The sequence below is a fragment of the Copadichromis virginalis genome, linkage group LG22 (genome assembly GCF_057382275.1).
Source record: "Copadichromis virginalis isolate Kocher_CV1m ecotype Utaka linkage group LG22, C_Virginalis_male_GT1.1, whole genome shotgun sequence".
NCBI classification, from domain to species: Eukaryota; Metazoa; Chordata; class Actinopteri; order Cichliformes; family Cichlidae; genus Copadichromis; species Copadichromis virginalis.
The window spans coordinates 8,930,588-8,944,476 of NC_140638.1; the positions used below are offsets into that span (position 1 = coordinate 8,930,588).

The 13,889-nt window shown below is 38.9% G+C and overlaps 1 protein-coding gene across 1 annotated transcript; it reads right to left on the reverse strand.

Annotated features, from left to right (window-relative positions):
• Positions 1-1,227: 1,227 nt before the first annotated feature.
• galr1a (galanin receptor 1a) lies at positions 1,228-6,095 on the reverse strand. Its single transcript, XM_085446611.1, has 3 exons — positions 5,376-6,095; positions 5,030-5,095; positions 1,228-3,576 (listed from the first exon to the last, which is right to left on the reverse strand). The coding sequence occupies exons 1-3, from the start codon at positions 6,027-6,029 to the stop codon at positions 3,223-3,225; spliced, it is 1,074 nt and encodes a 357-aa protein (XP_085302737.1). The 5' UTR covers positions 6,030-6,095; the 3' UTR covers positions 1,228-3,222.
• Positions 6,096-13,889: the final 7,794 nt, after the last annotated feature.

The window sequence follows — 13,889 nt, forward strand, 5'->3', positions numbered from 1 at the left end:
AGCTGGCTGCCGGCGGATCTCACGGGCGCGTCACTGCAACTCCCCCTGGCTTCTGCTCCGCGGCTGCTGAGTGAGCCCTCATCTGGGACTCTCCTCAGCTCTTTCTGGGACAGTGGCGCGGCTGCCCCTCTGTTGGTCTTCCTTGGTCTCTTGTGTTCTGGGGGCCTCTGGATGTCTGGAGTTTTGATCTCCTCCATACCTGCTTCATGCCCTGGAGGACGGGGCTGTGGCCCCCCCACACCCTCTAGCAGATCATTACATGAACCAACCTTTTAAAAAAACAAGCGCATCCATGCTCACAGGTGTACACACGGGTGATCACACCCACAAACTACACCCTTTTTGGCTCCTACCTCAAAGCACACTGTGTTCTGTTGATCTTATGTGCTGCACAATAATGTTTAACATTTAGTATTTACTGTCATATTCCCATATATCATTGTGATGTTGTTTATTCTATTACTCTTGTTCTCTTCTGCTTGTTTTCGTTTTTCTTTCTCAGCAGGTGATCCAGGTGATTGATATATGCATTTTTTTCTCTTTTTTTTCTCTTTTTTTTCTTTTTTTCTGCCCATTCTGTTGGTTTTTGTCTTTTGCCCTTCTCCCCCGTCCCTCTTCTCAGCTGTTTCTCTTTCCCTCTTTCTTTTTCCCCTTCTTTCCCCAAGTCAAGTCTGTCCCGTATTCAACAAGTGAAAATAAAATACACAATAAAAGGTGAATCAAATGGACCATTATGGCAAAGCTGGGATGGTCAATTTGGTAAAGTAAATCCGTTGGGCATCTTTCTTTGCCTTTAGACAACAATTCTGATGGCAAAAGAGCCAAACGGGACAGGCAAAAAAAAAATTATTGATCAACCTTATAAAGTGAATGTTTCATTCAGTTGTTTATGGGAGCAGTCGACCACATGATGTTTTTATGAAATGAAATGAAACTGTGTGCATTGTTTGTATTTGTGTGCAAATGCTTTTTATCTCTTTTCTAAGACAGCACTTGAGTCTGCACTGCCCCAGTTTTCAGTGTAATAATGCCTGCAGAGGGCAGACAATACTGCAGAAAGGAGCATGCACAGTTACCTGTTTGCAAAAGTTAATCAAATTCAGCCCAGGGGATAAACAGGAAACAGCATGCAATCTGTGCAATAAAGAAGCCAGGTAAGCAGGCTCAGTGCTGCTCTGGTTATATCAGAGCAAAGTCATAACATCAAACATGTTTCATGCACACATGAGCTATTAAAAAGAGTTTATTGGTTTGTAACATAAATTATTCATGTCTTTGTACAACTTGAACACACATACTGTACACTTACACATTTTGGTTTTAGACATTTCTTTGCTTGCAGTTGGTGCACATAGTTTCCGCACATTCAGTGAAAACGCTTCACACAAAGACACTGCCTTTAAGTTCCCTCTAAACAAAAACAGACTACACAACAGGTAGACAACACACACACACACACACACACACACACACACACACTGGATAATCCATTCAAAACACACAGGAAGCCACAGATTACAGAGAAACTTAAGGTCTGTGGCAGCTCAGGTGAGACTATATTTAACCTTCACCTTTGATCTTTGAGAGCAGAACGGTTATCTACAATGTGATTTAAATGATGCATTATTGCAATTGCAGTGGCTGTAGCTCAGGCGGTAGAGCAGGTCACCTACTCACCAGAAGGTCGGTGGTTCAATTCCAGTTTCAGTCTACATGCCACATATCCTTCGGCAAGATATTAACCCCATGTTGCCCTCCGATGCATCCATCAGAGTGTGAATGCGAAGTGATTGGGTGAATGCATGAGTTGTATAAAGCACTTTGGGTGCTCAGTGAGAGTAGAAAAGCGCTATACAAGAACCAGTCCATTTACCGTTATCACTTACGCGCATATATCTCTGGTATAGACTGTACAGTATGTACATTCCATTAGGCAGACAGAGTTAAATTGTAAACTAATCATCTAAAGCTGGGCAAAATAACAATTATCACTGGATCTTCCAGCAATATCTAGAAGCTTCTGTCCAACACCTTTTGACTGATCCTGGTAAATATTCACCAGGCAGCCATCTCTGGGGCTGAAAATTAAGCCAATAGGAAGTGCCAAAAACGTAGTTCCTAAATTTGTGGGTGTATCAAAAAGCATCGTTTCATGGTGCTTTAATCTTTGTTCACCAGTAACAATCGAAACACACACTGATAGAAAGAGGAGATTTGTGAGTTTCACACAGTTGCCAGTAGACATCATAACAACAGCAGTGGCTGCAGTGACATCCTCACAAGCGTACGGAACAAGTTTGACTATCAGGACACTTTGGGCACTTGTGAACATTGTAAGTTTGGTATGTAAAACTTTATATTCAACCATGCAAGTTTCTATATCCATTACTTAAAAAAAATATAGCCTTTTGAAATTGAATGATTATTTTAGATACACCCTGTATTATTGATGCTAAGTCCAGAAGTGATTCAGTCCCCATAAACTCCCATGTTCAAAATGTTCAGTGGTAGTAAAGAAAACAAAAGGTTAAAGAGTGGTATGAAATATAGCTTTGATCTCGATAATGTAATGAGAATCTTATTTTATAACTCAGCACATTTAACTTGAATTAAAGCACTTTTAATTATGCAAATAACCAGTCAGAGAAACCCATGCTGCTGTTGTGTTGAGTGAAGTTTTAGTATTATATTTGTATTTTGGTTAATTAGTACCAATTAGCAATAATCATTCTCTGTGCAAATCACCAGTGCATTGATGCTAATCTTGCTAGCGTTACCTGATAACTTCACTCTTCACCATCCTGTACAAACGTATACTCACTTCTGGCATCATAGACACTGACAGTCACGATACTTACAACAAGTCTTCAAAATGAGATTTCACAAATCAGTGGGTGACATTTAGTCATGTTCATATTTTATATACAGACTATATATATTACACAGATTTTTTTCCTCCTCTTGTAATCTGTTTGAGCAGGAAATGGGTTGATATTTCCTGACATTTAAAATTGTTACTTCTTGTGTATACATGAGATATGCAAATGTGCCACATTGAGGAATGAAGGCCCAAATCAAACATGCTCTTTAAAGTCTTTCAAAATACAAATATCAGTCGATATATGAAACTCTGGATTTGGTTAAACTTTCATATCAGTAGTTTCAGCCTTTAAAAAAATCCATTATCCGGCAGGCTGTACTCAGGATGCACCGCCAGTGTCATCAAAGCATTTTACTGATCTGAGAGTCGTGACCTTTATAAGACACGCTGATATTAGTAGAAGGTGCCGTCTCCATTCTGCTGCGGGGGTCTCTGTTTTCATTCAGAGGACACTCACTGGGCGCCCGGCACCAGAAAACCTGCTTATACGAGTTCCTGAAGTTCTCAGACAGGAAGGCATAGATGATGGGATTAACGGAGGAGTTGCTGTAGGCCAAGCAGTGAGCCACCATCCTGAACACGAAGGAGGCCTGGTTCAGAGGGAAGGAGCCAAACTCCACCCACAGGTGGACGATGTGATGAGGCAGCCAGGACAGACAGAAGACAACAACCACCACGAGGACAGTCTGAGCAGTCTGTGGAAAAGAGATGATCACAGGTCACGTGTCACATAAGGGTATGAACACGTTTCCAAAAAAGTTGGAACATGTGTAAAATGTAAATAAAATATATTTATTAGACATTTAAACCCTGTACTTATTTAAAAGTTTACAAGTGCAACCAATCAAAAGTGCCATTGCTTTTGAAAAACATCTGTTCATTTTAAACTTCATCCTAATCACCTCTTCTTCTAACAACACTCTGTAGAGTTTATATGCTTTACTATATATTGTCAGGTCTTTACTGCAGGCACTTTAAAACCCTAACTCTTATACTCAGAAGCAATTCTGTTGGAATATTCCCAAAACACAGTTTGGCATTTTTTCGCTGAAATAAGGCTTCAGGATGGAAGCTGTTGTCCTAGCGTTGTGTATCATTTAGCAATAATGGTGCCTTCATAGATGTTATCCATGCCATGTGAACTATCAGGAATGCTGTCTTTGAACTCTGACAAGCTGTTTGGTCTCTCTCCTTGTGATGTCCAAAAACTATTTTAAATTTTTATTGGTCAAACCACAAGAAAGTTTTCTAGTTTGCCTCACTGCACATTATGGTGGACCAATACTGCCAAAATCAAACATAAATAAACAAATAACTTAATAAAAATATGTCTTTAAATGCATCAGACAGCAAAGCATCTTTCACCTGCTCCCCTATTCTGGTCATTACAGCAGATGGATCCACACGCTTGATTCTCTTCCTGATGCAATGCTTGCACGGGTTTGCCACTTCTCACAGTCTCAAATTAAGGATCTTTTGCATGTTAGGTGAATGTGGTGACCACTATGGAGCCACCCATTAATTGCATGAGATATAATACCAAATTAAACACAGGCACTGACTAATCTATCAGCTGTGAGACATATCGAGACTTCAGACATATATTTTTTTCTTTATTTTTTCTTTTATATCTTTATTCAATCGTTTTTTTTTTAATTTTACATTTTATTGCTAAATTCTTTGGTAGTTCCAGTCTTCCACACATGTTTGTTTCACCAAAAGTGTTGCTGAGCCAATGCAGTAAATTGAATATTTGTGTCAGTTTTTTACTGCAGTGTCATCTAAAGACCAAAAGATTTCTGAATAAATGCAGAAAATTTGCACATTGTTTTATTTAGATTTTATACATTTACTTTTTTTGGAAGCAAGGTGGTATAAATTATTGGAAAAGAATTGTTAGTGGATAGCTCAGTGCCGAGTTTTGAGCCAAATGCAATAAAATGACACTTCACAGCATCACCAGAACCCCACTGGGTAATTTAATCTAGATTTTTATGCTGACATATAAGTGCTGTAAATGGAGTTCAAGAGTGCAGGCATTTTTATCTGCACCTAATGAGCACATTAACCTCTCAGCCAGCGAACTGTTCAATCACGACTCCTAATTTAGTGAGAAATCAGAAGCAAAAGAAAATTGCTTCCACCAACCTTCTTTTTGGAGAGCTCGGATTTTTTTGAGACATTCTTGAGCTTTTTGTGCAGATGATTTAAAACCTGAAAACACAAAACGCACATGTGAATGTTTTCAAGGAGCAGCCAAATTATTTCACGTTTATTTATTTTCAGAAAGACATCTGGGCAGATGTTGAAGGACGACTTAAACCTTTTTTACAAACCAATCCATTGTTGTTAAAATAAATATTTTTTACACTATAAAAGAGAGAAATACGATCTGAATAACAAGTTAACGCATTAATTTCTTCAACACTTTGAAAATTCGTTATTACACTGTATATTCATGGTCACATGTTGACTCTGGTTCGTGCGCGCTCACCTTTGCATAGCACACAGATATCAAAGTGAGAGGCAGAAGGTATCCAACCACAAAGGTGCACATCACGTAGACTTTCCTCTGGTGTTCCGGCCAGACCTCCCAGCAGAAGGTGTTGTTGTTCTCCCTCTCCACGATGCTCTGGTAGTGCGCAACGGGAGCTGCCATGACCACGGACAGTGTCCAGATCAGCACCACTCCGAGCATGGCATGCCTCTCCACCCGGATCGAGGAGGATTTTCTAGCGTGGACGATGGCCACGTAACGGTCCACGGACATTGCTGACAGAGTGAAAATACTGACCAGCATAGACACGGTGAAGAAATAGTGGATAAACTTGCAAATGAACGCTCCGAGCACCCACGTAGGCAGCATGTAGATGGTGGACTGGAAAGGGACGCAGAAGAGGAGGTAGGACAGGTCAGCCACGCTCAGGTTGAGGATGAATATGTTGGTTGTGCTCCTCGGTTGTCCGGGTTTACTGCGCGCCAGCACGGTTATGACCAGTGTGTTCCCAAGCACACCAAGAATGAAAATGAGTCCAAATATTAGAAGAGAAATAAAGTTATCTACTCCCATTTCCAGGATGATTTTAGCTGGCAGCCTCATGGTGTTGGTGGCGAAAGGCTGACTTCGGTTTTCCACCTGTAGCTCCATGATTTTCCAGCAGTGAAGAAAAGTTACATGTTTTTACGAAGGATGGATAACCTCTATGAGGCTCAAGCTGAAGATAGATTTCCTCTAGAGTAAAGACAGGACAGAGCTCATGTATTTGCAGGTTGACCCCCTCCCCACCTGCCTGCCTTCCCGAGAAACGTCACCATACTGTACGCACCAATACCTTTTCACTTTTCAGCGGCATATAGCCAGTGAACCAGAACTAAAAAGAAACCAGGTGACTGCTTTAAGAATTCACGTTAACAAGCCACATCCAGAAGTATTCAGTACCACTTTATTAAACCAGGAAAATCCAAAAATAACACATGCTGGAACATGGAATATGCTATATGAGAGGAAATAGATCATATACATGCATACATAAGTACTTTATTTGTAAATATGGCATGTATTATCTCCCCCAGAAGCTCACTTCAAGCAAAAATAAATGGATTTAGGTATTTTCAGGGACAGATAGCATGACAATTTATTATGCTGCTCTGAGACTTTTTAAGTCTTTTCATAGATTCCTTATTCCTTTTTTCTTTATACTTTTATGAAGTGTCCATTGACAGAAGATAACTCATGTTACAATGTAATAGAAACAGTCAAAAGTAAAAAACAAAATAAAACAGAGGTTTAATTAAATATTTTTGTCATTGTCATTTGTAAAATCTTAATAAAGTATCTGATTTGTAATCCTTGCTTATAAGCAGTTGGTATGACTTCAAAAAGGAGATGAATAGTTTATCTATGTTAGCGTGTACTATTTGTAACAGTTTCAGAACATTTACCAAACAGCTTTTTATAGGGATGCAGGATCTGACTTGTCTTTCTTGGAGCTTTACCAGTGCAATGAAGGACATACTGTAGTTAGCTAGCATAGACTGTATGTAAAAGATGGACATATGTGCTGTGACATCATCAATCCACGAATGACACAGCCTCAATATAAGGGGTTTGTTTAGTTTTGTATTTTATTTGTTTTTTCTGGGGCTTGTTTTGTTTTGTTTTGATAGTATCGTTTTGTTTTTTCATAGCCAGAAGTGATTTTGGTGAATAAGATGTCACCTCAGCTTTGATAGCTACCTCATGCATCCATAAACTATACAGGTGTAATGCAAAGTCATGGTGCAAAATTTAAGAATAGAAATCTGACTGTTCCAAACAGCAAGCCATGTTATTTTTCAGATAATCCCATAAACAGTAATCCAGAAAGCACAAACATGGGAAACATGGTAAAAAGGTCCCTTGATGGCAAATGAAGCCTAGCAGAAAGCTATCAGCTGCAGCACAACTGTTAAGTAAAGCTGCACATTAAGATCTACCAGTTAACAAATGGTTGATTTATTTGACCATCTACTAGCAAATAATTGTTGTTGTGAAAGGTAAAGCTATCCAAACTGTTTGTTCTAAGCATGTTTTTTAAAGCACTGAACTTTAGGATTTTACCACTGGAACCAATGGAGATCAGCTCACTTTTGCCATTAGCTATGAAGGCTGTTGGGACATTAATTTAAGCAAGCTGAACACTGTGATAATAAAATGCTCAAAATGTCCAATAGCCAATAACAACCCAACAATGAACAGGACACATATACTCCCAGTGACAGTCCCAAGCCTGGATAAATGGAATCATAAAGAAGATTTCCATAATGGATTGGTAGATGTCAAGGTTAACGACTGGCTCCAGTGCTGCTGGCCAACAGGATGTTGGTACTGTTGGTTGAAGATAATGGAAAATGAAAGGGGGAAGGCATGTTAGGAGGCAGCGAGAGAGAAAAGAAATGCAGGAGTGTGTGGGTGAGAGTGGGGACTTTTTGACCTTATTTTTGTTTTTAAGAAAAATGAGAGCCACATATGAGGATATTCGTTTAAAATTTTGATAGAACAGTAGCAGTATAATGTCCTCGTAAATGGATATTAGGCCCTTGTAGAGCAAAATTGAGTATTTTGGTCTAAATAACCAAAAATGTGATGTCCACATATGTGGACGCCAGGTACTAGGAGGTTAATTTCATCTGTGACGCCATCATAAAGTTGTCAAGATATTGTCAACAATACATAAAATAATCATCATCACTGTATCAAAAGCAGAACACCACGAGAATGTGCACACTGTACGGTGAGACTGACCACCAGAAGAAAAAAAGATCCTCAAATTAATGAAAATTCAACAAATCACTAGTTGGTTTAAGTTTTTTGTTGTTGTTGTTTTTAAATGATGAATAAAAATGTGGAAAAAAAAAAACACCGAAAAGAGCACAGACTGCGCTAGAAAAAGGGTTTTCATTGATCGTCGACTGTCTTCACTTATTGATCTACTCTGAGCAGGTCTCCAAGCAGCTTATTATCATTATACAAGCATGTGAGTATCAGCCAAATCTGCTTAGAGGGATACCATCTGGATATGACGACAGAGATGATGCACATGCTATGTAACCTGAGAACAGAGGCTGATGATATCTTATCCTCAGTTGATTGACTGAGGCTGTTATTGTTTACATGTTTGGTTCATTTACTGGTGTTATGTTGCTAAAACACAGAAACTTTACTCCTTTAGTCTCAAACATCTCAGGATTGTTATCGTTGATGGCAGCGATACTGATGTTAATGATGGCGGCAGATGATGAAGATGAAGACAAATGTTTGTGACCAATTCTCCCACTTAGCATTTTCTCACCATCAGTGGTAGTCATTATGGTTTTTTTTTATTAAGGGGTTTTATTATACTTTTGGGAGCATGGCAGATGTTTTGTAATTGGTTGCTCAGCTCGTGTCCTGAAGCAGCCCCAAGTTTCCATGGTGACTCCTTACTCCAGCGACTGAGATGTTATCCCTTTCTCTGCTGGGAAAAAGAAAGTGATACTGAAGCCTCGGAAAAGCTGTAAAATGCAAAGCGTGTTGTTACATTCTTCAGTTCATCTCCTGTCAACCTGCAAAGCAAGTCCAGTTTAGATGTCTACTATATCTAAATTGTTTTTACTTTATAAAAATACCAATGGATTTATATAGCACTTTTTAAGGCACCCAAAGCGCTTTACAATGCCACTACTCATTCACACACTGGTGGAGGCAGTGTGTGAATGCACAGCTGCCCTGGGGCAGACTGACAGAAGCGAGGCTGCCATATCGCACCATCGGCCCCTCTGGCCAACACCAGTAGGCGGTAGGGTAAAGTGTCTTGCCCAAGGACACAACGACCAGGACAGAGAGCCCGGGGATCGAACCGGTGACCTTCCAGATTCAGATGCGCTTCCCAACCACCTGAGCCACAGTCACCCAAAAAATACTGTGCATTTAAAACTAAATAAAGTCTTTTAACAATGTTTATAGTTAATGTTTTGTTTTGTTTGTTTTATTAACCTAACCATACAAATAAATCAGGAGAAATAAAAGTTATTATAACATATTTACTTATTAAATTAGATAGTCCAATAAAAGAAAGACAAACATTTACATCATAAGTCTGGGGTCTAATTTTTAAATGAACCGTTCATTCATCTACCTGCTGCCAATTTAGAATCACCAACTAATCTAACATTGATCTAACTCCCAAAGTCATTGGGTTTTGGAAGGAATTTTCTCTATATTAAAAAAAATACAAAGAACTTCCTTTTTCTAAGTGTTTACAAAAACCTCTTTTTAAAACTTCCAGTTGATACCAATAACAAATACTTTTTATTAGTGTTTTCAGTATTGGTAAATTAAGTAAAAATTTAAAGTAGCTGTTTTAACCCTCTGTGATCTAAATTATCACCAGTGAGAAGCTCAACTCTAACTCCAACCATAGGTAATCAGATTACATCATCATCACCTTTATTTACAAAGCACTTTAAAACACCCACAGCTGACACAAAGTGCTGTACATTGGAAGTATATAATAAAAAGATTACATAATGTTTGTACTTATTAAACTCTTCTTCCCAGTCTTTGTAGTCTTGAAACAAAAAATCAATATAATTGATATGCATTATAAACTATCCACATTTTCTTCTAAACATTTGCTTTTTGGCCTTCAAGAAGATAGTTTTTTAAATTTTAAATCCCACATGTGGGAAACTTTGTGGTCCTTTGCATTCAACCCATTCACTCAGTGAAGCGGTGGGCAGCTACCAATCCAGTGTCCAGGGAGCAGTGTGTAGAGACGGTACCTTTCTCAAGGGAACCTCAGGGTAGCCGTTTGGTGGATTCAAACCCCCAACCTTCCGATCATGAGGCGACCATTCTACCTACCTCTGTTTAGGGTTGTCATCAAGAGGGTTAGGGTTAAAATGCCTTTTGTCCAGGGAGAAGACTAACTGAGGGGCTGCACCGAGTACCAGTAAAATTTCTATAAGTTGTATTTTTTAAACTGCGAATGTTTCAAAGCTTCCAGCCCAATCCAAGAACAAAAATACAGTGGTGAAAACTGACCATAACAGGTTCCCTTTAAAGAGGTATTTCATAATGACCCTTAGAGGTAAACACCATTAATATGGTGATGTGATATACCCACTGCTGCACTTTCAATCATCAGCCAAACAGATCCAGAAATCAGCAAAGCCATGACCGTGGCCCTGAGGTGTAAGTCATTGTAGACCTCAGAGGGGTCATAACCCATGTGTTCCAAGCACAAAAAGTAACTCTGATTGAGACTTAAACACCACAACAACAAGTCAAGTCAAATTTACTTGTAAGCACATTTATAAACAACACAAAATAATTAAAAAAAAATTGAAAAAAGAAAACATAAAACATGCAAACATGAATAAAGTAGAACTGTTCAAAAGTAAATAAAAGAAAAACTCAGTCTGTTTTAAAAACAAAAAAAAATGTTTTTCAAACTGATTTTAAAAACTGTTCTAATGTTGGGGAGGTCCTGATGTGAAGGAGAAGTTGTTTCAGTCAGTGCAAAAATGCGACCTCCTCTGTTTGTTTGTTTTTTCAAGATAGCTAGCGTTTGTTCAGTAGATCGCAGGGATCGAATGGGAGTGTGCAAAATTCAAAGATCAGAGAGGTAAGAAGATGTGACCACTACAAAACAGCAAGAGAATTTCTTTTAATTACAGTTGGATGGATGTTATAGTTCAGAACAACACATAATCATATTTCCCAAGATGATCAGTCCTCCAAGTGTTACATGGATTGTTTAGGGCAGTGCGGTGAAAAGGAACTGGCACTGTTGCCATAGAGCAAGATGGTTCAAACCCATCAGGGGGCGTTACAGTGTCAAGCTTACATATTCTCCAAGTGCTTAAGAGGCTTTTCTCCAGGTGCTCCAGCTTCTTCCCTCAGATAATAGAGCTTGTCTGGTTAACTGATTAATCTTAACTGGCTATAGCTGTGAATGTGAGTGTCTCTCTCTCTGTGTCAGACTCAGTTGACACCCAGCATATTTTCCTTAATGAATAATTATTTGAATAAATAAACATTTGATTTCATATATTTCGGTTGCATTTTGCTCAAAATTATTGCTTTGTGTTTATTGGAGGTGGATTTTTTGTGTAATGTCTCATATATCCTCAGCTATATTTGAAATAAATTTGTTTTCTTTGAAGTACTGTGACACTAATTTGCGACATTGTGTGAAATCTGTAAAGAAGGGACGTCACAAACAAACCATGTGAGCCTTTGTTTCAGTGCAGGAGTAATGGAGTCCTAAAGGGCACAATCATTAAGGTGTGATGCATGAAGTCCTACTTTCAGCATCTGCCGCAGCTTTATCTCACAGCGATACCATGATCTTATACAACATCGTCTCCCCTCCCACCTCTGTGATTTTCTTTACCAACCTTGTTAGAGACATAAGGAGATAAGCTGCTTTCGACTCTGCTGCTTGCCCTCTCAGGTGGTTAGCCCTTCACCTCAGCTTGGAGTCAGACCTGTTGTTTCCATGACACTGAGCCATGAGAGGAGACCACAGCAACAGCACATCCATTTATACCAATAATTTGAAACAAGCTTACTTCTCCTGCTAACTAGTTGGGAGCCTCAGGTTGTCATTTTGGTGATTTACTTTTCAAAGACCACAGTGTTTGTTGGGTTTTGTTTTGCCTTCATTTTCTTTTCTGGATAATGATAGGTCTTTCTGAGTCCCTGAAGATGCAGAGGATGATGATGTCAAAATGTTAGCCTTCCTCCTCAAACCAACATCAATTTTCAGTAAGATAAGACTGCTTTTTTCTCAGGGAATAAAATAAAAACTCTGCTTTTTTTCTTCAGTACTGATTTTTTCTTCTTCTTGTGGAATGACTAAATAAAGCATCCTCTTATAGAGAAAACGAAACATCCCTCAGATAATGTAGCGCTCAGTTGTGGATACGTGAGAGTACATGTTATCTCCTGTCACATCCGTTTTGTTTTTATTATCTAGTTTCATGCTGTTGTGCATGTGTGCAAATAAAAAACCCTACATAAAGACGATTATGAGCGTAATAAAAAAGACATTAGGTAGTAGAGCTTTAAAGTCTTCAATCAAAGCTTGAGGTCATTCTTTTTAGGTGATGACTATGTCAGCGGATGGTCTGAATGTGTCATATTCTTTTGGATGTCAGAGGTTGAGCATGTATGGGATGGTGAGCTCTAGCTGAATAAATTGAAAAAAGGAGATGTGAGCTATTTTCAAGGCTTTAACAGCAAAAACAAAACAAAACAATCTAAATAGTGGTTTTATATCATGAAAGATGCAACATGTTTTTGTCTCAGTGCAGTTTTGTCAGAAGCCGCCTACATCTCACAATTAAGGGTTTCTTTGACCACGGTCTTTGCAACAAAATGAGGTGCTGAATGAAAACTGCTGAAAACAGTCCTGTTTTAAAGATCCACATTGTCCACATTAAGAGGCTTACATGGTGGTGGTAATAAGGTCCCTAGAATACATCGGGCGAGTGTGTTTGACCTCGATTTTCACTCCTGAATTGGTTCACAGGTTTTTTAATTTCCCTTGCTGGTTACAGTATATTTACCCAACACATGCATCACATAATACAACATAACAGTTGGCCCTTATAATGATCATAATTTACAAAATGAACTACATTTTTATTGGAATGAGTGAATGAGCCCATAAATGCATCAGGAAAGTGTTTACAAAGGCAACTTTCTGTCGGATTTTTATAAGGCCAAAGGTTTTTGCAGTCACAGGTATTGCCCCCTGGTGGGTATTAAAAGGCACTTTTGAGTTTTCAAAACAGTCACAAAAATCATCTGTGCAGCTGTTTTTCTATATGTTATAATACAGCTCCGTATCAATGCGTCCACAGCAAAAAGTCGTGAGTCAGTCACATGCTAAAGCCTCAGTCATGCAGGCGTAAGACCAGAACCACAGTAATTAGATGCTAGAGACAATACTCTGACTGGATGGAAAGTGGCTCGCTGTTGCGAAGAAGTATACAGGACTACACCAAAAACCTCCTTGCCAGTGCATTGGTTTCAAATTTGTGTGGTTGCCCGTAGCTTGTAAAGATGTCAAATCATGACAAAACACTGGCCAACTACTTGCTAAGGGGCAGTGAAACTGTGAAAAATGCAGCATAAACTGGGAACAGAGACCGTTCACCTTCAAAGTAAAAATCGTGCCTTTTGAAATGTCTTGGTTTCAGTGGCAAGGCTCAACTACTACCTTGAAGGTGAACATTCTCAAGAAGATCAAGAAGATGACAAGTGTTTACTGACAAATCAGTGTCTTCCATGCAAACTAAAGATGACAACAATCTGCGAATGATGAGAGCAGGTTTTCAGTGCAGCGACCTCTTTGACTAATTTCATTTAGTGCCAGCCAGCAGCCTCCAGCAACCAATTCAATTGAATTTCATTTATAAAGCGCCAAATCACAACAACAATCACCTCAAGGTGTTTTATATTTTAAGGAAGAACCTA